Here is a 23667-nt window from a genome sequence, read left to right as displayed (position 1 = left end):
CACAGGGAATAATTCTAAACAGAACCTAATCCTGCAAAATATTTGTTAAAAGCCATTTTTGTTCTGCCACCAGAACATTAAATACTGGAACAACTGACATGAAATTGTCATCATGAATGTGAAGAGCCACACAGGAAACAAGGAACTCAAATGTAACCATGAAATTGTCATCATGAATGTGAAGAGCCACACAGGAAACAAGGAACTCAAATGTAACCATGAAATTGTCATCATGAATGTGAAGAGCCACACAGGAAACAAGGAACTCAAATGTAACCATGAAATTGTCATCATGAATGTGAAGAGCCATACAGGAAACAAGGAACTCAAATGTAACCATGAAATTGTCATCATGGATGTGAAGAGCCACACAGGAAACAAGGAACTCAAATGTAACCATGTCCAAACGCCTCTGATGGAAAACAGAGCTCTTCCAGAGTCAGGTGGCAGTGCAGGTAACAACAGGCAGCTGCCCACTGCAGCACTCCTCCCTGCCTCTAACTGGACCAGTGAGATTATCCATGAGAAACAAATGCTAAGTCGTGCTGTGTGTTCCACCCCAATTGTGGGATCAAGCTGTCCTCAGCTTCCACGGCAAGGAAAAGCAAGTTGGGGTCCCCTCAGCCCCACTCAGCCTTGTCTGCCATTAAACATTACAATTCATGACAGAAAGCATGGAAATGCAACCCCCTGAGCTGCCACTCACCGGGATAAAAGGTTCACTGATGTGCCAAACAAACAGGCCTCAGAGCAGCTAAAGTTACACCCATGCTGGAATTGTTACATTCCCCTCTCAGGTTGCCAGCACCAGCAGATTTCATTACCCTGTGCTGCCACATGAAATAGCCAGTTCCAAATATCCTGCCTCCTCTATTGAATAATTACTTCTTCACTGGAAGGATAAAAAGAAGAGTTCTGAATGGGGCTCTTGTCCCAGGCAGGCAGGACCAGCTGACATGTGGTGTATGTTACACATGTGCAGGGCTCACACTGAAAGCCCCAGTGCTACCTTGATATTTCTATCACTTACATTCTGCTCTGCCCCTGGAAATAATGAAAACCACATTACCAAGGTACAAATTCATTTCACTGAAGCGGTGACTGTGTAGGGCCTTGAAGAATATGTCTATTTTTTAATTTTAATCCAAGTCAGGTTGTGCTTTCAGAGGGAAAGACAATGCACAGGACACCAAGATGAGACTTTAGCACCAATATTTCACTGCTGTGCTAAGGCAACTAAAAAGAATTGACAAATATTAGGACCCATCAGGCAGCTGTTTTGCCAGAGTTCTTAGAACAACAGGAAAATGCAGCTCAAATTAATATATAAAAACATGAACAGAAGGTTCTCCTATGATGGGCTTAAAATACCAGATATTATTCTTTGCATAAAAAAGAAATAAAGTGTTCTTATGTGTGAGGCTTATAAATTACAGTATTTTACAGGTGGGCTTAAAAGTTTGGTTTAAGAGGTTTGGAATTGGTATAATACTGGCATTAAGAAGCACTTGAGCCATTATTCCAGTACTAAAATGTTACCTTAAACTTTGAAAAAAGTTTTATGTTCAAAAAACACTCAAACCCACAATACTGAGAAAGCTGTAAACCCAGGCTGATTTTATAGTAAGTAGTTAAGAACTAAAACTGCCTGCAGTAGTCACAGCATTTCTGAAAGCCACAGCCACCATTAGCCCCAAATACTTTAATAAATAAAACTTTTTTAGGACGTCCTTCATAATGAAGAAAACCTTTAGAAAATTGGTTAAAACACAGTTTAAAAGTTGAGTTCCCCATATTCTTTCCACATTACTCCAGTGAGTCAATTTGCACTTGAATCCTTAAAATACATCTTTAAATTTTATAAAAGGCAAAGTGTTTTAACTCAGTATTTCTCTAAGAACCAACTGTGGATATCTTATAGCAACTCCTCATGTGGTGTTCTTCTCCCATTCCTACAGCAGAGAGAAAGAAAACTCTCCATGAAAAAGGGGTTTCCTGGCAGGGTTGGCTCAAAGCACAAATTTTTACACTCATACCACGGAGATACTGGTTAAGATGTAACACAATTAGAAAATGTTTCAATTTATCTATGAAAGAATTAGGGGAGAGCTGATTAGAAATAACTCATCCTGAGACAACAGAATTGTATTTCATAATACCCTCTGGCTTCAGAACTAAACCTGTTTTCAGCTGTTGGAATCTGAAAGAGGGATTTTCATTTGGGAGAGGGCAAAGAAAGATCCTCCTGTACTTTCTGCAGTATTTAATCAGAAACACCCAGGAGCAGATGCCATTAGAGATCAGATATCAGCCTGGATGGACCTTAGGCTAATGCAGCTTGTTTGTACTTCTGTCAGGGCTAGATAAAGCAGCCTATCACATCAATATTTATATGACAAAAACGTGCAAGTCCGATTAAAAAAGGAATAATCAAGTCCACCACCCTGTACTGTGTGTAAAACAGAGCTAAACAAACACTGGGGCTGTGATCTTTGAAACACAAAGAGGTAAGAGGAGTTCTTCATATCTGCATCTACATTTCCCAGCTCCAAAGGCCCCTGAATGCTGCAGCAGTGAATGTGTCTTGTGTGAAATATCACACAAGCACAATCTAGGGAGATATCAGCAGTGACACCAGCAGAGCTTTTCAGCTGCTCCTTTGGAAGCTCTCAGTCAGCCCAGTACCCTGCTGCTGCAGCCTCTTGTTCAGAGCACACAAAGCAGCTGTTTATCCTCCCCCAGTCACCAGCAGGTGAACCCAGTTCAATATTTATCACAGGCTTTCACAGATCACTGCTAACCAAGCAAACGTTTTAATTAAGCTGGAACTTGCTTCAAAGAGCTCATTCAAAACGTCAATCAGCAGGAAAAGGATCAGATACGGTGTCAGGTGAGAGCATGTAACACAAATCCACAACTTTCTTCATCCCATCGTGGTCAATTAGCCCATTCTGGAGTCCAGACCCTGATTGTAACAGGCTGCCAGTCCCCTGGAATGTGTAACAGAAGTCACCCAAGCCCCATTGTGCAGGTTGTAAGCAATATGTTAAACTGCAATGGGCTAGCACATTAAGACAGATTCTTTTCACAGCTGTTTTTTGATACCCCAAGTGTTTGTTACACTACTCTCCATTTACTGTTTACTTTCTTTCCCTGCTAGAAATGGGGATTCCTTAACCCAGCTGCCCCAGTTTCTCAGGCCATATGCTCTGGCAGAAGGCATCAGGAGAGTACCCTGAGGTTATCATTTCCCCTTTAAACTCACACTGGAGCTGCCCTCCCTTGCAGGAGTTAATCCAGAGCTGGGTTCCCAGGCTTGGAGTGAGAGCAGCTTTGGCTGCTCAGCCACACACCTGCAGTGCTGGGAGCACAGAGCACCTCTCCTGCTCTCACAACAAGCAACCCCTTCCCCTCCTGCAGTAGAAACAGCTCTTGCTAAGAAACTAAATCTGCTTTAAGCAGGACTGAGCACTGTAAAGCACAGGATTTTCAAGGCAGCTGCCTCAGTGAGCAAGACAATGCTGCTCTCACCTCATGGGATCACCCCAAACACACAGGCCATCGGGTGAGTGTTGAACAGGAGCTCTGCTGATTTCATTCCTAAGCCACACCAGAAAAGCATTTTTATACCCAAGAGCTGTGCTGTGATGCTCTTCCTGGTGTAAACTAAATGCAGTTAAGGCTCAGAACTACTAATGACAAATCAGGCTTTACTTTCTGCAATTTTCTTGATGCCAGACAAGTTCTCAGTCTGCTAAATTAAAAGCTCATCACAGCAAAACAATACCCTCTTCTTTCATCCTTAAAAAGAAACTTAAACAGAAATGACCCCCTTTCTTTCTTCTAAGGTTACTTCTTTCTGAAGATGCAGCAAACAGCAGACTGTTTAGTTTGCAATTTTTTCTAGACAAGAAATTTCTACAAGTTTTAAATCAAATTTTTCACGTACCCATACCAAAGTACAAAAGGAAATGTTACCATCAGGAAGGACGAGAGCTCTTTTTATTTGAAAATGAACAGCACACTCTGGTGGCCTTTGGGTTTCCAACTACCAACTGAAGCTCAGTGGCAAAGAGCATTTCAAATCTTACTAAAAAATCTACAGAGCTCTCCAAAACTAATAAAAACTACCTCCCATCCAATGGCCTACAGCACAGATTCACTTTTTAAAGAAAATACTTAGCTCCCAGCATCTTACAGTAATCCTGTAGCTTTTGGTTTCCTTTGGGGTTACTACATCACAACTTGGCCTCTCACACTCAGCCCTCTGCTGCCTCACGTTCCCTCTTCTACTGCTTTTGCCCCAACAAACATTTCTGTAAAATCTATTTTCAAACAGTAAGAAATGCAGAAAATTGCCCCACAAAGCTGCAAAAACAGGTGCAATCTGTATCTTAACTTCTGATGTGATACTCCTGCTACAGAAAGTGGAAATAAAAACCAAAACACTGAGGAACCTTTGCATTAGCTGCAATGGTTGCTCAGACTTCACTAAGCTGCATTTCATGCATAATCTCTTCACATCAAATATTGTTTAAAACTGTTCTTGAACTAACACTGCTGGTGTAAAAGATATCACTGAATTACTCACTGTTTGGGGAGAACAAGTGGTGGTTTTCATGCTTTTTTCAGAGTGAACAATCAGCTCTCCGTTTTTCCTCTGATGATAAACTTGCAGAGCATCAACCAACTGCACTCCTTTAGCAAAGCAGTGGCGTTTTCTAACCTGCTGGGCAAAGAAACAGTGGGAAAAGGCCCTGGGCAGAGGGATGTGCTCACACTGGCAGCCCTGGTCCTGTTTCAGCTGAGTCTGGGTTGGTAACTGGGCATCAACACTTTAACCAAGTCTAAGCCACACAAAAGTCATTAAGGAAAGCTATGAAGTTTTAATTATAAAATAATCTGTAGCTATTGCTGAGCTTTTCTGCTTTGCTTTCCCACTGTTACAAAACTTACAGAAATCATAACAGCATCAACTGGGAATAAAAGTATTTGGGGGATATGACTTGTTTAAATGTGAAAGACTAGGACAGGGTACAATGAACAATTTATTACAACAATGGACTCCTTTGTAACAAGTAACAACAAAAATGAACAAAACCCTGTCACTAAAGTGTGACTGTGATGTGATTCACTTATTTCCCACACCCTCCTCTGTAACATGAGCTGGATTTGAGAGCTTGCTTGAGCTACACCCAGATGATTTCACTGCTCACCTGCTGCTCCGTTTCCAAAGGACGAATCCTCTTCCTGTCTACCTGGAAATCCTCGTTCTCACTGGCACAAAGAGATAACTTCTTTTTGGCAGACAGCTTTGAAGCTAATGTTTCATTTTCCTTACATTCTGTAATTAACAAATTAAAATGGATGTCCATTACTAGGGATGCATTAAATAAGGGCAACATTTTAAAATGTAACTACTACAGAACAGTAACTGCTAGAATGACTAGAAATGTCTGTGGTGTAGGGAAGTGTTAGACATTTCTGGACACATCAACCACCACACAGATTTCGTGCAGGGCAGAACCATGGCTGCTATTATGATGGTAAAAACCCCATCTCTGGCCTGAAAGCAGCAGAATTTTAGCTGCCCACAGATGAAGTTACCTGTGTTGGTCAGAGGGCTCCCAGGTTTCCTGGAGGTTCCTGGGTCAGGGTAATGGGCAGAACAAGGAGCACTGGGAGTCCCACTGGTTGCAGCCTCGCTGCTCCTGGGCTGGGAGTGACACCTGCAGTGACAGGGTGGGGATGGCTCTGCCTTCCTGTCCTCCTTGGCACACGACGAGGTTGGCACTGACTTCTCTGGGGGACAAAGTCATTTATCTGTCATTCAAACCAGCAGTGGAGATGACAGCTCAGTGCCAGTCAAGCTGAGCAGGCTGTGGTCACCTCTGAAGAGCTGCAGTGCACAGAAAGGAAACACCTCCCTCCTCCCAGCAACCCACACAACCCACTTTTGGGAGGGTTTTCTTCCCTTCCCTTGTGGGATCTAAGCCCAGCTCAGCTTTCCTGCCTCATGCTGCCATTAAGGCAAGGTGTCCAGTGCTGGACCCAGACCTGATCCAAACGTTTAAAGGCTGATGAAAACCAATTACTTGTTTTATACTTTGTAATAAGAGTTGTGCAGACACTAAGACACTTACCATACAAAGCCTGCTGCCATGATAATGCAGAACAAAGTAATGCCAAGCTTTTGCCACTTCCTGTGGGGCTCTCCAGCAAACAGTGCTGCCTGCTATTCAAGCCTTTAACAATCTTTAAGGAGAATAAAAGTAACAGAATTAACAAAAAACAAAGCAGATGTGTTTAGCTAATCTTAGCAATAACGTCTTAATGTCCAGCCTAAACTTCCCCTGGCACATCTTAAAGCTGTGCCCTCTTGTCCTGTCACTGGTGAAAAATTTATAAAAATGTTTAAATATAAATGCAGTAATTCATTTAGAAAAGCCCCCCAAAAAATGAAAACTTTTTGAAATATTACTATACATAATTCTTCTGTTTAGACAATGTGGTTTACTAAATCATTCCCCACCCTATAAACCTGAACATTTGTATACAGCTGTAATTACAGCACAGCTGGACAATCATAAACATCCTTACACCACAAGGAACTTGTTTCTGGGCATAAATGCTCCCAAATCCAAAATGTACTTCACCATTCCCTAACCATGGCCCAGGCACTGCACAGCACAGAGAACACTGAGTGGTTACCACTGAACTTCTCAAGGTACTACAAGCTCTGAATTTCATGTGTCAGCTTTCTAGATGCTGGCAGAGATTTTGGGACTCCAAATATTGGCAAAGACAAGAGCTCTCAGTGTGGCAAATGCCAGGACAAACTGCACTCACAGCGTTCATCATGGCCAGCTGGGAGGGGTAAGCCTTGCAGGGGAACAGGATCTTCACCCCCCCTATGGTGTATTCTGCCCCATCTGAAGGCATTGCCAGCTTTCCTCCTGTTTGCTTCAGGTTTGAAACTGCAATTAAAATACAGCATTAGTAACTCAATGCTAACAAACAATAAATAAGTAAAAACACCATGAGCTGCACACACCAGTTCAGATTCTGTCAGACTGGAGATAGAACTCAAATCCACACAAGAAAAGTATTTTAGAATATTAAGTGACTAAAACAAGCCAGTTTTTAACTCTAGAGGTTCATCAGCTTGAACTGCAAGATGTCATAAACTACAAACATACAGCAGCTTGTACATTTTATAACAATGAAAAATAAATCTGGACAGTGACTTGAAAAATGAGATGCTTATGAACATCCTCCCACAAAAAATGCAGTAATTAGCCAGGGGAAAAGAAGCATCACTCAATTTACTAGTCTGTGTTTATTACCTTGAATATCTTGGAATAATAAAAGACAGACAATTTCCCTGTGTTAAAAAGGTGAAATTACTGAACGAAAAATATTGAAGAGGCATAAATGGTTTCAAGAGACAATATTTTTGAACACAGGGGGGTTTTGTCCTCATATTTTTTCAACACTGATAAAGACAGCAATTTTAAACTGGCAGATTCTCTGGGAAAAAATTAGTTCATCTGACTTTTAATAATTAAATATATACATCAGAAAAGCACTAATTCATGGCACGATTCAGCTTCACCATCGAGTTTCTCAATAGGAAAAAGCAATTCTAGCCAAAGACGAGGGCTGACATGAGTTTACATCCAACCCCTCCTTCCAGAGGAAAGGCCCCCTCGCTCCAAGGCTTTCCCCAACCCATTCTGAGAGAGGAACTCGCTTAAACGAGCACAGCTCCCAACGAAATTTGCCCTGAGGAAGAGGGAGGCCCCGGGACGCCGCAGGGCCCCTCCGTGGTGTGACAGGAGCCACCAGGCGCTCCCCCAGGGACATCTCCACCCGATCAGAGCCGCTTTGCCTTCCGAGCGCTCAGGAAGCGGTGGGGCCACCCCAGCCCAGCCCACAGAGCAGCACCTGGGCCTTCGCTTCCTTTGTGTGCTCGGCGAGGCGGAGGCGCCGCTGCCGCCGCTGCCGCCACTTCCCCCGCGCCCCTCACGGCCCCGCACCTGCGGCCCCTCAGCGCCTCCGTCCTTCCCGCCTCCACCCCAGCCAATCAGCTGACAGGAAAGGGCCGCGCGCGGCCAATCAGCACAGCGCACACTGAGACGCTCCCGCCTTCACCTCTGCGCACCGGCAGCCAATCACAGGGCGGCTCGTTGGCTTCCGGGTTGCACACGTTGCTAGGCAACCGCCCTTTTTTTGTGAAATACTCAAATACTTGTTATTGTCATTGGCCTTTATCATTATTATGAATATATTTATTATTCTATTATTTCGTTTTTAGATTTATGTTTTATATTTTATAAGCATTGCACATTATAATTTGGTATCTATCTTTTTTTATCATATTACAACATTATTAAATATTATTAATATTATTGTTGTTGTTAATTTTGTTATTGTAATTATTGTTATTATTACAGTATTGTTGTTATTATTATTGTTGTTATTATTATTTTAGCAGAGTACATATAAAACACCATGGAAAAATTAATAGTTTTTGAAAAGTCAGTGTCTTTTCACTATTGCCACACACAGCTCCTGTTCTTGTCAGGTGTTTCCTTCAGGTGAAATTTGGGATGAAGCTGGAAACTTAAAAGCAAAACAGAAAACCCCCTTTGAACTTCAGTCATACTGTTGTTGCTTTTTGGTTTTTTTATTTAAATACCACTACAGGATATAAAATTACACTTGGAACCGAGGAGAAAAAAAATACATACATTTAGATTATTTACATAATTTACATAAAGATGACAAAAATACACTTGGTAGGCAGATGGTGATGGGGGTGTCACAGCAGGAATCCTGGAACACAAACCCACGGGGCTTTCCCACATTTCCATGTGGGAATTCCAGCCTTGCACACAAAAGAACAACCAACCCCATGGTGAAGCAGAAAGGATTTGGCCCTGGAATTGCTTTGGCACAGCTGAAACCTGTCCCTCCTGTCCCTGTCCCTCTGCACAGTCACCCTCAGCATCCATTTCTCCTTTCAATCTTCTGATGACACCTCCGTACTCATTTCCCAAGTCTTTTTCATCTTTTTTTTTAAGTTAAAAACCACAAAACCATCTGAGCTATATTCTTTAAAAATCCCACTTCTGTGGCTCATTTTTACTATCAGCACTTTTTTTTTTAAAGAAACTTTTAGACCAGTTTCAAACTCTCAGTGAAGCCTGGTTGATCTTTAAATTAAGCTCCTGATTTCATGAACTGAAGCTTTGAGCAATGGTTTGACACAGAAATAAATTTTCTAATTTTCTGAGAACTCAGTGTGAAGGTGCAGGTTTTTGACACCACTTTTTCAAGTATTCCTTGGAGCACTTTATTCCAGCTTGCTCTGCAAGGCCCTGCAGCAGCAGCTCATTTACCTCAAGCAAACTTCAATCTCCAATTTTTCTCAGCCATCATTTTGCTGTTTGCCCAACAAAAGAAATATTTCAGTGTTCTAAAACCCTTCCAGGTGTGTTGCTGTGCCACTTCAGGAGCTAAGCAAGCCTGAAAATCACTGTTTCCCTGGAAATTATTCACTGATCCCTTCAGCCTCAGAAGTTCTCACAAAATCCTGTTGAAGGGATTTTCTCCTCAGCCGTGACTCAATGAATAAAAATTGTGGACTTTGCTCCAGAGCTCTTCAGTCCACTTTCACAGCTTTTTCCAAATTTAGGCACCATAAAGAGAGGGAAAAGCTACAGGACAACTTGCCTGGGTTTTTTTTTTTTTTTTCTAAATCCCACTGACACTCATGTTGATGATTTCAATGATGGTGTTCTCCACACACTGGCACAGCTGAACATCAGGGTCCAGGCTTGCAGAGTCCCTGGAGCAGCTTTTGCTGGAGGAATCTTTACAGAACCCTGAGAAATCGTGTGGCTTCTCCTTCAGCTGCTGGAGACCTAGAAAACACAGCAGGAAAAGCAAAATAAATATTGAGAATTGTTCTTTCCAGCCATAACACAAATAGGAGATAGCAAAGCTGAGCCAGCACCACCCAGCACAGATTATTTCCAGAGACACCATGAAATGTGAAATACAAAGAACTCTCAGAACTTTAGGCTTGCAAGCTAAAGTTTAGAATTAAACACAGCATTTCATCCAAAACTTTAGAGAAAGCTTCCAAAGTTAAGTACTCAAAGCAAGAATATGAATTTATAGTTTACAGCAAAACCACATTAAACTAAGTGAAAAAAGTTTAGTTTTAAAGTTTAAAATATAGGAAAAATAAAAGTAGTTACAAAAGTAAACAATAAGTTTAAAATGCATATGATACATATGCATTTTAATGCATAAACTCTTAAGTTGAGGGATCATAACATAATTAGATAAAACACCTTACACTATGAGTCCATAAGACGAAATATTTAAAGATTGAGTCCAAAACATAAATATCCTTATTAACAATATTTTATTAATCAATAACCCTCAAAAAGCCTTGTAACTAAAGGTCTTGTGACCTTCTAAACCAAACTATAACCATGTAAACCAAACCCTTCCTACCTATATAAAAGATAAAAAGAATAAACCACATCATCAAAACCAATTCAAAAGTCCCATCTCAAATTCCTTCTAGAACTCCCCACAAGTAAATTATCACAACACCACAACATTTAAGTAAATAATTAAGTAAATTAAGTCAAGAATTAAGTTATCCCAGCAGCACAACATTTCTGTCCCATTTCCCTGTGCCTGGCCCCTTTTGGGGTGCTGAGTCCTTGACTCACGGGTGATGATGGGGTCGAAGTCTCGGGTCTGTGTGGCAACATCAGAGGCACAAACTTGTCCAATCTGGATCAGCAGGGACATGATGTCCTCATAGAGGGGAGGAAAGGCCTGGCAGAAGGACACCAGGCAGGGCAGGGTGGGCATGAAGAACGTGTAACGCTTGGACTGGGTCAGGACTGCCAAGGAGGAGGAGGAGGAAATGCAGGAGTAAAAATAAATTATTATAAAATCCAATCAAGAACTGTTACTTTTATAATAGCAGTTAGACAGGAAATACTGCATTTAGCCTAGAGAAATCCTGCTGGCTGCCCCAGAGGTGGATTTTGGGCTGGCTGGGGTGGTACCTGTGAGCAGGGTCCCCATCACGTTGATGGCCAAACGAGCCACGCTCAGGGATTTGGGCAGGGCATACTGGATGCACAGGTAGGAGAGCAGCTGGATGGCAAAGATCTGCCAAAAGAGACAAGAGCAATGAACTTCTACAACTTCTAGCCAAAGCTCTTCACCACACTTAACAGCAAGTAAATATTCCCTGCTTTACCATGAAGGAAATGGAAGCCAAAGAAGCCTTAACAATAGTTGTTATGATTATTTTTCTGGTGGTGTGAAGAAGAAGAACCCACACATATTTAACATGAATCCAAGTGTTTCAGAATCTCCTCCAGACACTATTGCTCCAACATTAATGATGAGCAATAAAGCAACACACAATGTGCAACACAACCCTTGCAGAAGATATTTAGGTCTGATACATTCCAGTTTTAACCTCAGCAGTAACTTAATACAAGAAAGGATTAAATAAGAGCAGCTACAAAGTTGGTTTGATATAGAAACAGGGAATCTTTAGCCCAACAAATTCCAGTTGCATTCAATGCCAGGCCTTTAATTTAAGGTAAAAGTGCTACAAATATTCCCTGAGTATCGCAGGCAAGTCAGAGCAGGATGTTTTTAGTGACTGTTTTATTCTCCCCTAGCCAGTATTCCAGCAGGCTGAGTACCCACAGTGATTCCCAGTACCTGCTTTTCCAGTTCAGGCTGGGCAATGAGCTCAGGAATGAAATCCAGGCAGATGTGCATGGATGGGATCCCAGCCACTGTCAGTGCCAGAAGCTCACATGGATAACCCTGTGGGATTAAGAGAAGAGGTGTGTCAATGTGTCACAGGTGTGTTGGGAAAATTCTGCTTCGAGTCAGATTTTAAATTACACCTGTGTTAATGCTTTATTTGTTTCAAAGTGAATGTATTTATAACTCCCTTTTGTCCAGTTTGCAGCAGGCCTGGAATGCCAAGGAACAAGAGGCAGAGTGGGTACAAAGCCAGGGTCTGGATCAATTCTTTACCATCAATATTCAATGATTCATTTTTATAGAAGCTCTCCCTCCACTCCCCAGAGGAAAGCAGACTGCAGTGACCTTTTCCCTCTGTGTCTTTCCTGTGCTCCAAATTTCACCATCAGCCCCAACCTGCTCATTTCACAACTGCCCCATAATGACATTTTTATCATTTAATCAGTTCCAGGTCAAGGCAAATTAACTCCTTGTAAAGAGTCTGCCATCTGGCAAGGAGCAATTTAATATGCATTAAAACCACATTTGTATTTTAGAAATTACTGATCTTCCCCCTCTTCTATTTTTTTTTGAAGGTGCTCAGCTGCTTTTGTAGGGCCAACCTTTCTCCTTCCACTCTAAAGAGATAAACTGTGCCCAGACAAAAAGGAAAGATAAGGAGATGTTTACATTTGAAGCCAAATTAGTTTTGAATAATGGGAATAATTATTTAAAAACACAGCCAGAAAAAAGTAACCCACAAAAGATGTGGAACAAGTAATTACAAGGTGATTAGGACAGTTTCCATTGGCCTAGATGGACAAACTGAAAGGGGCAGAGGCACAAAGGAGGGGAAGAGGCAGAGTTTGGGTGCTGCCTTCTCACTAAAATCCAGCACTGGAACAGGGAGGAAGTGCAAAGGGGACAGACAGAAGGACAAAAGTGGGTTGTTATCACTTCTGAGGAAGCTCCAGCAGCCCCTGAGCTCTGCCCTTGGCCCTGCCCACGCTGGGGCAGTGCAGGCTCACCTGGAAATGCACCAGTTTGACGATGTTGGGGTCAGCAATGTACATCTGGTGCAGCAGGCAGCAGATGAGGCACTGCACCTCCCGCAGGTTGCACAGCAAACTCTGCTCCTCTTCCTCCTCCTGCTCCTCCTCCTCCTCTGCCTCAGCCCCCTGAGGGCTCGGGGGGCTCTGCACATCCCTCAGCAAACCCTGGGCACTGCTGCTCTGGCCCCTCTCCTCTTCTGTAGGCAAGCAGATCTCCAGCAGGATCTGCACAGCAGCGCTGTCCTGGGGAGGAAAGCCACAGAAGATGCTTAAAAAGTGAAATAAAAACAAATCAAACACAAAATGAGGATAATTTAAGAAATGGAAGATTGTCGTGTGATTAGGATTTCTACCTATCCATTTTTTTATACAGAATGAAAATGACTCAGCTCAAGAATCACAAATCCTCTAGAACATTTAAAAACTTCAACACTTTATCCCAATCAGGATGCAAAGGAAAAAAAAAAAGGCTAAATCTAACAAAATATCATAACCACAGGTGAAAAGAGTAAATGCAGTGGAATCTCATATTGCTTCAAAATAAATATCCAGTGGTCCCTTAAAACACCCAGAGCAGACAGAATATGCACAGAGCCATGGAATTCACAGTATTCATCACCCTGATAATTTAAATATAGAACTTCCTATTAACTCAAAAATCGTATTATAATGGGAACTCCCCTATGTGATATTTTTGCAGGGGAAAGGGTTGGTGAGCAGAACAACCACTATCAAAGCAGTAAATCAGCACAATGCCTCAGACTAGAAAAAAGAAAATATTTAATCATCTGAATACAGAGGCTGTTTTCTTTTCCATGGTAACAAAAGTTGGTAAAAAAAAATAATTTAAAAGGCCTCATTTTTTAATTTCCTGTTTCTGCATTTCTCTTTCATCACTGTTCTTCCTCACATCATGGAATTATCCATTTCTTCCCTCTTACCTGAGCAGCAAGCAAAGCATTTTTTAACTCTTCCCTTGTAACTTCTGGGGCCTCTGGACCCATTGGATTGTTTTGGGATGGCCTAATGTCCTGCTCTGCTGTTTCCTTCAGGTGAGCATTAAGGTAAGCTTTGGAAGCAAGAAGATATCCATTCAACATGTGCAAAATGATGTCCATCAGAGGAGGGCTCCTGAGATGGGAACACAGCAAAACAAAGGCTCTTCAGTACCATGAACTAATTAAAAATATCCCAAAGGCTGTGGCACCACAGCTCCTCCTCTGGCATCACTGACATCTGGGGGAACAATTCCCAAGTACTGCAAAGACTCCCTTGGGAAATGAAGCCAATCTGCCTCTGTCACATCCAGCAGCAGAAAGTGCTGCCCAAAAGGATGGAATAACCACAGGCACAAGAGCTGGGAGGTGTTACAGCTAAACCTCACCCACCAGCACGTGGCAGCAGCCATTTCCAGCACTCTGCAAAGCCTCTTTACCACAAATTCCCACACCTAAATCCAAAATGGATCAGCCACGTGCAAATCCCAAAGTTTTGAAAACACAGCTGGAACAGCAGGCCCAGCTCCACAGTCCTCAGGCCAAGCTTAAAACAACACAGATGATTAGTTTGTGATTAGTCTGAAAAGATGTTTGGAAGTGCTGAAAGCTTTCAGAAGTTTCCTGTTGGACACCTTTGTGTTTAGCATCCCTGGGCAGCAGCACAGACTCACCTGTGCACTCTCTGGTCACACCTGAGCACAATCAGGGGGTCAATCATCAGATCATTCTGGGTGTATTTCTGCTGCCTCACCAGTTTTGCTGAAGGCTGCAGGGCATTAACAGTCATCACCCACAACCTAAAATGAGAATATTTTTATGATTTTTTTTCTTTTAAATAGAAAATGTGCATAAGAAAAGGGGTTCCCTAAGCACTTGGTCACTCAGCCATACTTTTCTAGGCCTATCAATCAGCAAAAACTCCACCTGCAGCCCTTGAAGTTAAGCAAGGTTAACTTACACTCCCTGGACTTAGAGCAGTTTTCACTGCAGCAGAGTATCCACCTCTTAAAAAAGGCATTTTCTTACCAAAGTGAGTTCCTGTTCCATCAGGAATTCAGCACAAACAATGGACACTATAAAACCATACTCCTGTATTTTAAACTGAAGGCTTCCTTTCCTCTGAGAACAAGAACCACCTTCCTCTGAAATGCAAAAGTTCAAAATACCAACAGACTAAAAAAATGCAGCTCCAACACGTTCTATTCAGTCACAGCCTCCAACCTCCCAGCTAAAGGCATTGTGTTATTAGTTCTAAAAGAAAAAGTGGCCTCCCAGCTATGTGCACCAAGAAATCAAACAGTATTTTGAGCCTTGGTACCTTCTGGGCATGACAGTGTTCAGAACCATCCAGAGTTTATTGACAGCCTGCAGAATCCCCCGTGGGACTCCAGCTTCCAGCAAAAGATTCATGTTGGAGGTCAACACCTCTGCATAGGGGATCAATTCTCCAGCTGAGAGAAGGGTCAAATGTTCCAGGATCTGCATCAGCTGGGTGTGATTTCCAGGCAGCATGGAAAAGGCTGGAAAACACAAACAACGGGATCTTGGTAAAACCGGACTTCTGCCATTGGAAGCATTGAAGGATTTTGGTTATTATACAAATGCAGCTTAATCACACACTTCCAAATCAACTATATTCCAATCCATTTGGAAAGAACTTACTTGGAGTGAAGCTCCTTACCTTCTTGGAGCTGTTTGGGAGAGTGGTTCTTGGCCATGTTGGTGAGGAGCATCCTCCTGAGCAGGGCGTCAGTGCCGGTGATCTGCTCCTCGCAGATCCAGTCATCCACGATGCACAGGTGGGGGTAGTTGGTGGCCAGGAGCCTCAGCAGGGCAGAGTGCAACCCTTGGGGACACCAGGGACATTCACAGCTCAGATCTGAGCAGCTGCATCTGTACCTGAACACATCTGTGCCTTCTATTTGAAGCCCTGAACTGAGTGGCTGCCAGCAGCTCAGTGAGGTGCACGTTCACAGCCTGACACTCCAGCTCCAAGAGAGAGGAGGAGTTACCCCTTGGAAAGTAACTCCTGACCTCAGCCTGGAATATTCACCATTCTCAGGTAATTCCTACTCTAAAACCTGCCCTAGGGAGGGAAGAGCTACTTTCAAAGGAACTGCTTTCCTCACACGTTCACTGTGACTCTTCAAACATCTCTGCAATCTCAGCAGCTACTCCTGACAGATTTTAAAAGCAAGAAAAAGGAAAGCAAGCTATGAAAAAAGCAACAGCCCCTGAGCTGAGAACACTCAGCCTTTCCTTTGCATGCACTTTAGACCTTCAGACAGGTTTTTACCTCCCAGCTCCTGCTGCAGCCCCTGTGCCTGCCGGATGAGGTACTTGATTGGAATCTGATCCATCAATGCTGAGGAGTAGGACTTGGGTTTTCTCTGCATTGCAGCTACAAAGGAACAGGACAAGAAACCACATGTAGCAGTTACAGCTGAAAACAATTATATCCCCAATGGATTAATAAAGAAAACTTGTCTCTATATTATCCAGGTAAATTCGAGAAAATATCAAAGAACTGCAATTGATTTTATGGTATTTCAGACTTCCTTGGTTAGCATGAAGAAAAAAGACTGAATAGTACTGGAAGTTTTGCACCTTAAAAAGGGCTGGTAAAAACACACAGCAGGTATAAACACTGAATTTTCACTGAAGTTTAATTTCATCAATAAAATACACAAAGGTCTTTCAGAACTGGTGTAAAGTCTTCACTTCAAAGGTAAAAACTGCATCATTAAGCATTACCAACTATAAAATTGCCAACTCAAAGAAAAGTGTGTGCAAGTTTGATAATGTATGTGAATAAATGAAGACCTCAAATAATTTTTAAGTCTTTGTTAATTGTTATTATATTCCTTAGATGCTCATAAACATTTCTAGTAACTCAGCTTGGACCTCTTTTAATGTGTAAAACAAATTATTCCACTGCAGAGTTCTAGCAGGAACTTTATGTCCTGAATCTCTACAGCAATGTTTTATTTACTGCAAACACCTGAACCTTCTATGCTGTGCTCGAATCTGACAGCAGCATGAATTTTTCCCCTCTTTGCACCTAATTTTCAGTTAATCTGCTTCCCCCTGGTGCTCTCACATTTACCTAGAATCTTTGTGTTGGCCAGCAGTGCCTCTTCATAGGACAGGACGTAGTAGAGGACGAGCAGCTGCGTGGTGATGCTGAAGCGCTGCATGGAACGAGTGTTTTCTCCCTGCACATAAATCACACACAAAGGTCAGGCTGCATTCCTGACTCTTGGGAAGAAAAATTTGGATTTACCCACAAATATGGTGAATATCTGAGTAACAAGAATCACTTCAAAACACACGACTGTCACTGTAGCAGGAGGGAGTTTACAGGCAGAGAAAGCAAGAAGTGAAGCAACAGAAATCCAAAATCCTGAACCACGTGCCCGTAAAGTACAAGGAAGATCCAAACAAGATGATTACCCCAGAGAGTCCTTGGAAAACATTCAGGATCTCCTGCTCTGTGACAGGCTGGTTGGTGGCCTCTGGGTTGGATTTAGATGCAGGAGTGAGGATGGAGTTAATGTAGACATCAATGAGGGGCAGCAGCTGAGGGTGCAGGGGGGTGGTGGTTTCACAGAGCTGCCGGTAGATCCAGTCCTGCAAGAGAACAGCCCAGGACATGAGCACAGGCTTTGACTGTGGAAAGTGGAACACCAGCTCTGAGCTGGTCATAAACTCTGTGTCCTGGACCCTGATTCACAAATAGAACTTGTCCTGGCTGGAAAATTATTCTGACTAGGATTAAACACAGATGGGGGAGAGAGACTTACTGTTTTTAACTTCATTAAGCAGTGGTCTCTGGATTGCAGAGCTAAAAATGGGCACCTTAACTTAAATACAGTTCATTCTTAAATTACATGGTAGGAAGGTACAAGATTGATCAAGAATTCTGCTCCTCTAAGTCAACCAGCCTGCAAAAGCTCATCAGCATTCAGAATTATGGAGAGAGATAAAGCAAAGGTGGTACCTTAATGGATACTTTGTGCTTGGTGAAGGAACGACTCTTTAGGAGCTGGTAAATGCAGTGAATAGGTAAAAAGCCAGTGATGTTGGCACTGAGGCTGCCTGTCACAGGCACACGGACAGCATGGGCTGTGACCACCTGCAGGGAAGGGACAGTGAACAGAAAAACCTCTTAGCACAAGGTGTCAAAGCCACACAGCCCTGACTGGCATCTCCTTACTTTTGGGGAATACCCCAAAGGGAAAGGAAAGGGCAAAGGGGAAAAAAAATCCCTGGGTTGAAAATACCTGTTCAGTGAAAATCTCTTGTGTGAAGATTGTCTTCATTCTGCTCAGTGAGCTGGGCTTGATAACAATCTGAAATTCAGATGAAGTACTTAGAACTTCTATCTTTCTTATAACTAAGGACTGAAGTTTATTTTATACACTGTTAACTTTCAGCCTTTTAAAACTCGTCAGTTTTCCTGGTATCCCAGTCAATTCACATCTGTATCAAATGCCAAACAGAAATATTTTCCAAGGTCACAAGTTAATCACCCAATGTCTTCCTTGTCCTAAAACCTCCCTCTCCAGCTTTTACATCTGCTGAGACACTCTTTCACAATAGTGAATTGCTGGCAAATCTCCTCTGGCAATTTACTGAAATTAATTTTTACATGTGCAGATATTCCTTTTAACTATTTAAAATAAAAACTTTGCAGCTCAATTTGGAAAACACTTCAGTTAGTCTTCTAAGAAGTTCACTTCTCAGAAATGATGATTTCAACAGGGCATCACTTTTTGAAGTTTCTTTTATCACCACGTGCCTCTCTATCAAGAGCTAAGCAAATTTGAATGTCCTTCCAGGTTAATTATTATTCCTTTTTCAGGTTACATTTACTTTAGGTATATTAGCAAAAGTAAAAATCTGATTTTAACAGACAAATATGCAGGCTAGAAATAGTTTAGGATTTACCTTCATTCCCAAGGTGGAGCAGACCAAATCAATGATGGCACTGAGCTGGTTGCTGTGGAAATACATGGCTACCAAGAGGAGCATCTCTCCAAAGGAAGCAGACACACCAGAAATGCTGATGATAACAAAGAAGAAATACAGAACATAAGTAAACAGGACATAAATAAATGTGAGATTACTGGAATCACTAAAAGAAATCCAGCCTGCTCTCACCTTTCAAAGTAGGCTTCTTCCTTTATCATCCAGCTGAGCCACATCACCATGAGCTGCTCCTGTTCTGGGGTGCTGCAAAAGGAAAATCCATAATAGATCCTTTTCCCAGAAAACCAGTGCCAGCTCTACCACCTTTACTTGCAGAAAGCCACTGTTTGAGGAACCTTACACCAAGAGACTTTTGTCACTTTCACTTCAGCATCCAGCTGCTGATAAGAAGTGATATTTGGCACAAAGGTCAGTCCAACTGTCAGGCAACTTCCTGTTGGAATGCACCCAACAGAAAGCTCCACTGAATTATCTGCACTGCTTCTCTCTAAGGAACTTAGCCAGGAACCTGTTCCATGGAAAACTGAACAAGTCAGGCCTACTTCAGTCCTCAAGAAACCACTCACACTAAGCTCATGCTAATGCTCACCTCTCATAAGACTTGGTATAAAACAGGAGTGAAATATCCATTCACTAACCACAGGGTGAGACAAATCAACATACAGAGATTTTATAAAGCATTAGGGGGGAAAAAAAAGTGCAGCTCTTTAAGCATTAAAAGAGTTGGTGCTAAACCAGTCAGATCTTCCAGAGCTCCTCCTGTACTGAGAGTACCTGACCAGAGTGGAGAAGGCCAGGAGCATGCAGAAGGACAGGGACACGAAGCGGACCCCGGCCGGGGTGGCGGGCGGGCGGCTCGTCATCAGCTGCAGCAGCTGCTCAGCCTCCTCATCCGTGGGCCTGGCCAGGGCACAGAACAAAACAAAGCTGGGCATTGAACAGGGAAGACATTTCCAGCCTTTCACAACGGCTAAAGATTCAATTGTCCCTGTTATTCCATCTGTCAAGGTGGTAATTTGCTCTGAACTTAACAGAGATAAAAATCTCTGGAAAGAGACAACAGTGAGGAAACTTCCCCAGGATATAATCGTGCCTATTGGTACAAACTACTTAAATTAAAACTAACAATGCATAAAGATGCTACATCAAAACTCTCTAAGAAGTGAAAGCAAAGGAATAAATTCAAAATCCAATCAATGTATGTTGCTACAAGAGAAAACAGCTGATAACTCTACACTGCTCCAACCATGTGGGTTTAGAGTTCTCTTAACAAGTCTGCAGAAGTGATTTTGCAGCAACAGAGGACTGAAATTGGTGAGTGCTGCCACAAGTTTTGAGGCCACAGTGGCATTACGACAGAAAGCCCAACGCCCTCCCAGCCATGAAGGTGCAGCCATGAACAAAACCCCAGAGCGTGCGTGCCAAGGCTCCTTACTTGAGGCCAGCAATGCCCATGAGGGCACAGTAGAGGCGCAGCAAGGCGCTGGCCTTCACCACGTGCTCCTCCTTGAGCCCCGAGTACACGGACACGGAGGGCTCCGCGTCAGCCTCCGGCTCCTCCACGATGTGCGTGCTGCGCACCGTGGGCAGGATCCCCATCAGCTCCAGCAGCAGCTGCCTCCTCATCTGCCACAGCACTGAGCTGATGTTATCTCTTTTTCTCTGGGAAAGAGGTTAAGAGATGAGAACTCAGCCCAACAAACAATGTGCTATGTAAGAGTTTTCATAGTCAGAGGAAGAGGGTTAATTTTTTTAAATATATTTTTCAGTTCCAAGCTTTAACTGTCACCTGAGCATCTTCCCACCTGTGAACACTGAGAATGAACATTTTTATCAGGTAAATTATTACAAACATACGAACAATCTGAAACTCAGAGGAAGTACTTAGAACTTCTATCTTTCTTATAACTAAGGACTGCAAGTTTATTTTATACACTGTTAACTTTTAGTCTTTTAAAACTTGTCAGTTTTAAAACTGGCTTCCATACCTAAAAACCTCTCAGTCAGGGGAACAACCAAACAGCTGCTGCCTTCGGGGACATTATTTATAGAGAGCCCCATAAGAGGAGGTTGCCTTGTAAAGGTTCCTCCAAGACGTGCAACAGGATTTATGTGCATTCAGACAAATCTGCAGCACACATCCAGTGAGTTACACCAAGCTCCAAGAATATTTCTTTAAAAGCAGAATACTCAAAGATTTTCTTACCTGCTGTCCATTTCGGATGAAAGTTCCAAACCAGGTCCGAACCTTTGCGTTTGTTCCGAGCAGCAAACCACTCACAAAACACACCAGGTCGCTCACTCCATCATCTGGGGATTCGTTCTTGGTGTGATCCAAGGTCAAAGCCACACCAAGACCTGGCAGGTGACACTCCTCCACCTGGATAAAACACTCAGCCTCAGTCATCTTTGCCGAGTTTGAAGCTTCAGGAAGGTTCTTGTGATTCTGATGAGGACTCACCACCATGCCCCGGACCCTGAGGGCTTGGGAAGGGTTCATCTTGCACAGGTGCCGCAGAGCCTCCGTCCTGCGCCGCCCGCCGACGCTCTCCTCGTCCTGCCGCTCGCCGTTCTTTATCAAACCCCTGCACACTGAAGAGCCAACAGCAGCTCTGAGGAAACCTGCCCTTCCCAATTCAAATGATCACCTGTCTCAGCGGCATCTAAATCCCTGTTAGCAGGGATACAGGAGGTTCTCAGCCCCTGCCCAATCAGCCTCTGTAACAGTGACCTACAGATGAAAAGCTGGGACACACACAGCGAGCCTGGCCTGCAAAAAATGGAACTCGACATGCCCAGGTGGCAGCACCCAGCAGTTCAAAGCTGTACAACCCATGGTTTAGCCCAGAATTAACCACACTGGTAGAAAACATATCAAAATCTGGAGGAGAAGCTGTAACTCACCCTCGTTGAAGCTGTCAGGGACATTGGCCACCAGCAGGCAAAGGAACCAGGCTCCATTCTTAACGTGCAGCAGAGCTTCAGCCACATCCACTATTGGCAGCAATGATGGCAGCTCTGCATGGAAAGAGGGTGCTGAAAGTCACAATGTTTCACTGGGAAACAAAAACCCTGTTTCCAAGAGCTTAGATTAACCTTACAACAGCTCCCAAAGTTGCTTTGTTATGTTTGTGAGAGGTCAGAAAACACCATAAGTACAGAAACACACCTGCTTGCAAAATGCAGAGAACATCTGCTGCCTCCTCCAGGTAAACAGGACTCTCAAAGAGCTCAGAAGATTTGAGGAAAAATTCACCATTTGATTCTGACACCTGCGAGATAGCATTTTTCATCAGTGAACAGGTTTTATGGAGCAATTTGTCTAAATCTGTTTTAAATTCAGCATGTTTAGTAGATTAAAAACTGCCAAAAACATAAAGCTATCAACACAGAACAAGCAGGAAAAGTTTGTAGAATAAGAAATATTTACTACTGGAAATACTTCAACACAGATGGTATCATTGCTTCTTTTCAGAAGAAAGAAAAACAGCCCACTGACATTCTAAGTTTACACAAGGAAAACAAAATGTTTGGTCAGGAAGGAAGTGGGGGAAGAAGAATATGATGGGTAATACCACACTGCAGCAGGAGCAAAGAATGGATGGAGAAAAGTCATCACTTCATTTCCAAATTATTTCTGCACTGACAGATCACCAAATCACATTACGTGTGAGTACAGCATATTATAGAGTCTCTATAACATCAGCAAAGACTTCTTTAGGAAGTCACAACGAGTTTAAGCACAAGCCAAGCTGAATCAGACTGAGACTGAATCTTGATATAGCAGGTAAGGACTGGAGAAGCAGCAGCACCAGAAGCACAACCAGCGTGTCAGCCAGTCCAGAGAGGAACCTAAATCTCACAAATATCCACCTATGGGCAAGTTCACCTTGTTCATAATGGCCAGCAACTCGCTGAGCACCAGCCGGAGCCGCCGAGGAGAGTCACTGTGCTCAAACTCCAGCGTCAGCCCGTGCTGCAGCTGTGACACCAAGATGCTTTCTCCACTGCCACCTCCCAGCTTGTGCCTGGCACAAAATTCAAAACAACAAGTGTTAAACGTTTCTGCACAGACAGAAATGCTTCTGGTTAAAGGAAGGCAGCAGTTCCCTGGGGATCTCTTCTATCCTTTAAAGACTGTTGTAATTGCAGTACAAGAAAGCTAATTCAGTACATTGTCAAAATTTCAAGTGCTTGTATTCCCCAGCAGCACAAAGAGTCAGGAAAGCGCATTCACCTGAGCTGTCCCTTCATCCCACAGAGCCATCCCAGCCCTTCCCAGCCGAGGCAGCTCCCCCAGCGCATCCCACACCTCCGCTAAGAACAGCTGCAACATCTGGAACAGCTGGGACAGCCACACAGCGCTTCCGCCACAGATCCCCGCTCCCTGCCTTACCGGAGCTGCTGCTCCTTGCTGGCGTCCTGCTCCAGCGCGTGGAAGTCCACGGACAGCAGCGCCACGATGGAATTGACCGCCTCGACCCCCGAGAGCAGCCGCAGGATCAGCTTCTTGTCCTGCGCCCAGCTCTGGCTCTGGTCGGCGGGCGCGCACAGCGCCATGCGCACGAGGCAGGGCAGCAGCAGCCGCAGCTCGGGGTCGCTCAGCGCGGCCAGGCGCACCACGTCCACCTTCTGCATGGCCTCGAAGGCGTAGGGGCTGACGAACTGCAGCGCCGAGCACTCGGACATGGCGGCGGCAGCGGCTCCCTCACGGCGCCCGCGCCCACCCGCCGCCGCCGCCACTACCGGGGGAAGCGGGAAGTGACGTCACGGCGGGAGGGCCGAGGGGCGGGAACGGCTGAGGGGTGGAAAGGGAGAGGCGG

At 43.6% G+C, this 23667-nt stretch overlaps 2 protein-coding genes across 2 annotated transcripts in view; both read right to left on the bottom strand.

The window, feature by feature from the left end:
• Window positions 1–7991, bottom strand: part of BRIP1 (BRCA1 interacting helicase 1) — a 53328-nt gene extending 45337 nt beyond the window's left edge. Inside the window, exons 1-6 of the mRNA XM_036395365.2 lie at window positions 7948–7991; window positions 6850–6977; window positions 6144–6255; window positions 5608–5802; window positions 5217–5344; window positions 4592–4726 (exon numbers count right to left, since the gene is read on the bottom strand). Of these exons, the coding sequence (XP_036251258.2) occupies window positions 4592–4726; window positions 5217–5344; window positions 5608–5802; window positions 6144–6255; window positions 6850–6942 (663 nt within the window). The 5' untranslated portion in view covers window positions 6943–6977; window positions 7948–7991. The remainder of the gene's footprint in view (window positions 1–4591; window positions 4727–5216; window positions 5345–5607; window positions 5803–6143; window positions 6256–6849; window positions 6978–7947) is intronic.
• Window positions 7992–8670: 679 nt separating this feature from the next.
• On the bottom strand, window positions 8671–23575 carry INTS2 (integrator complex subunit 2). The gene is made up of 24 exons (XM_036395208.2): window positions 23241–23575; window positions 22734–22872; window positions 22014–22116; window positions 21749–21862; window positions 21306–21436; window positions 21051–21224; window positions 20280–20506; window positions 19619–19744; window positions 19016–19087; window positions 18803–18917; window positions 18136–18204; window positions 17853–17987; window positions 17306–17482; window positions 16959–17067; window positions 16149–16253; window positions 15534–15698; window positions 15171–15372; window positions 14524–14649; window positions 13796–13985; window positions 12831–13097; window positions 11773–11880; window positions 11100–11205; window positions 10755–10931; window positions 8671–9929 (listed from the first exon to the last, which is right to left on the bottom strand). Exons 1-24 carry the CDS (start codon window positions 23531–23533, stop codon window positions 9760–9762), a joined length of 3600 nt encoding a protein of 1199 aa, XP_036251101.1. The 5' UTR covers window positions 23534–23575; the 3' UTR covers window positions 8671–9759.
• Between the last annotated feature and the right edge of the window lie 92 nt (window positions 23576–23667).

This window comes from Molothrus ater, chromosome 21 (assembly GCF_012460135.2).
Source record: "Molothrus ater isolate BHLD 08-10-18 breed brown headed cowbird chromosome 21, BPBGC_Mater_1.1, whole genome shotgun sequence".
NCBI classification, from domain to species: domain Eukaryota; kingdom Metazoa; phylum Chordata; class Aves; order Passeriformes; family Icteridae; genus Molothrus; species Molothrus ater.
Note: the sequence above shows the minus strand (reverse complement) of the source record. Positions and strands in the feature narration are given on the sequence as shown.

Bases quoted from the DNA above. Each gene is read 5' to 3' on its own strand.
- INTS2 (XM_036395208.2), bottom strand. From the start codon at position 23,533: ATGTCCGAGTGCTCGGCGCTGCAGTTCGTCAGCCCCTACGCCTTCGAG. The intron at 19,745-20,279 runs GTAAGGAGCCTT...TGCCCTGGCCAG, and splicing joins ATGGGCATTGCTGGCCTCAA to GCCCACGGATGAGGAGGCTG. The intron at 11,881-12,830 runs GTGAGCCTGCAC...TTAATCCCACAG, and splicing joins TCAAACTGGTGCATTTCCAG to GGTTATCCATGTGAGCTTCT.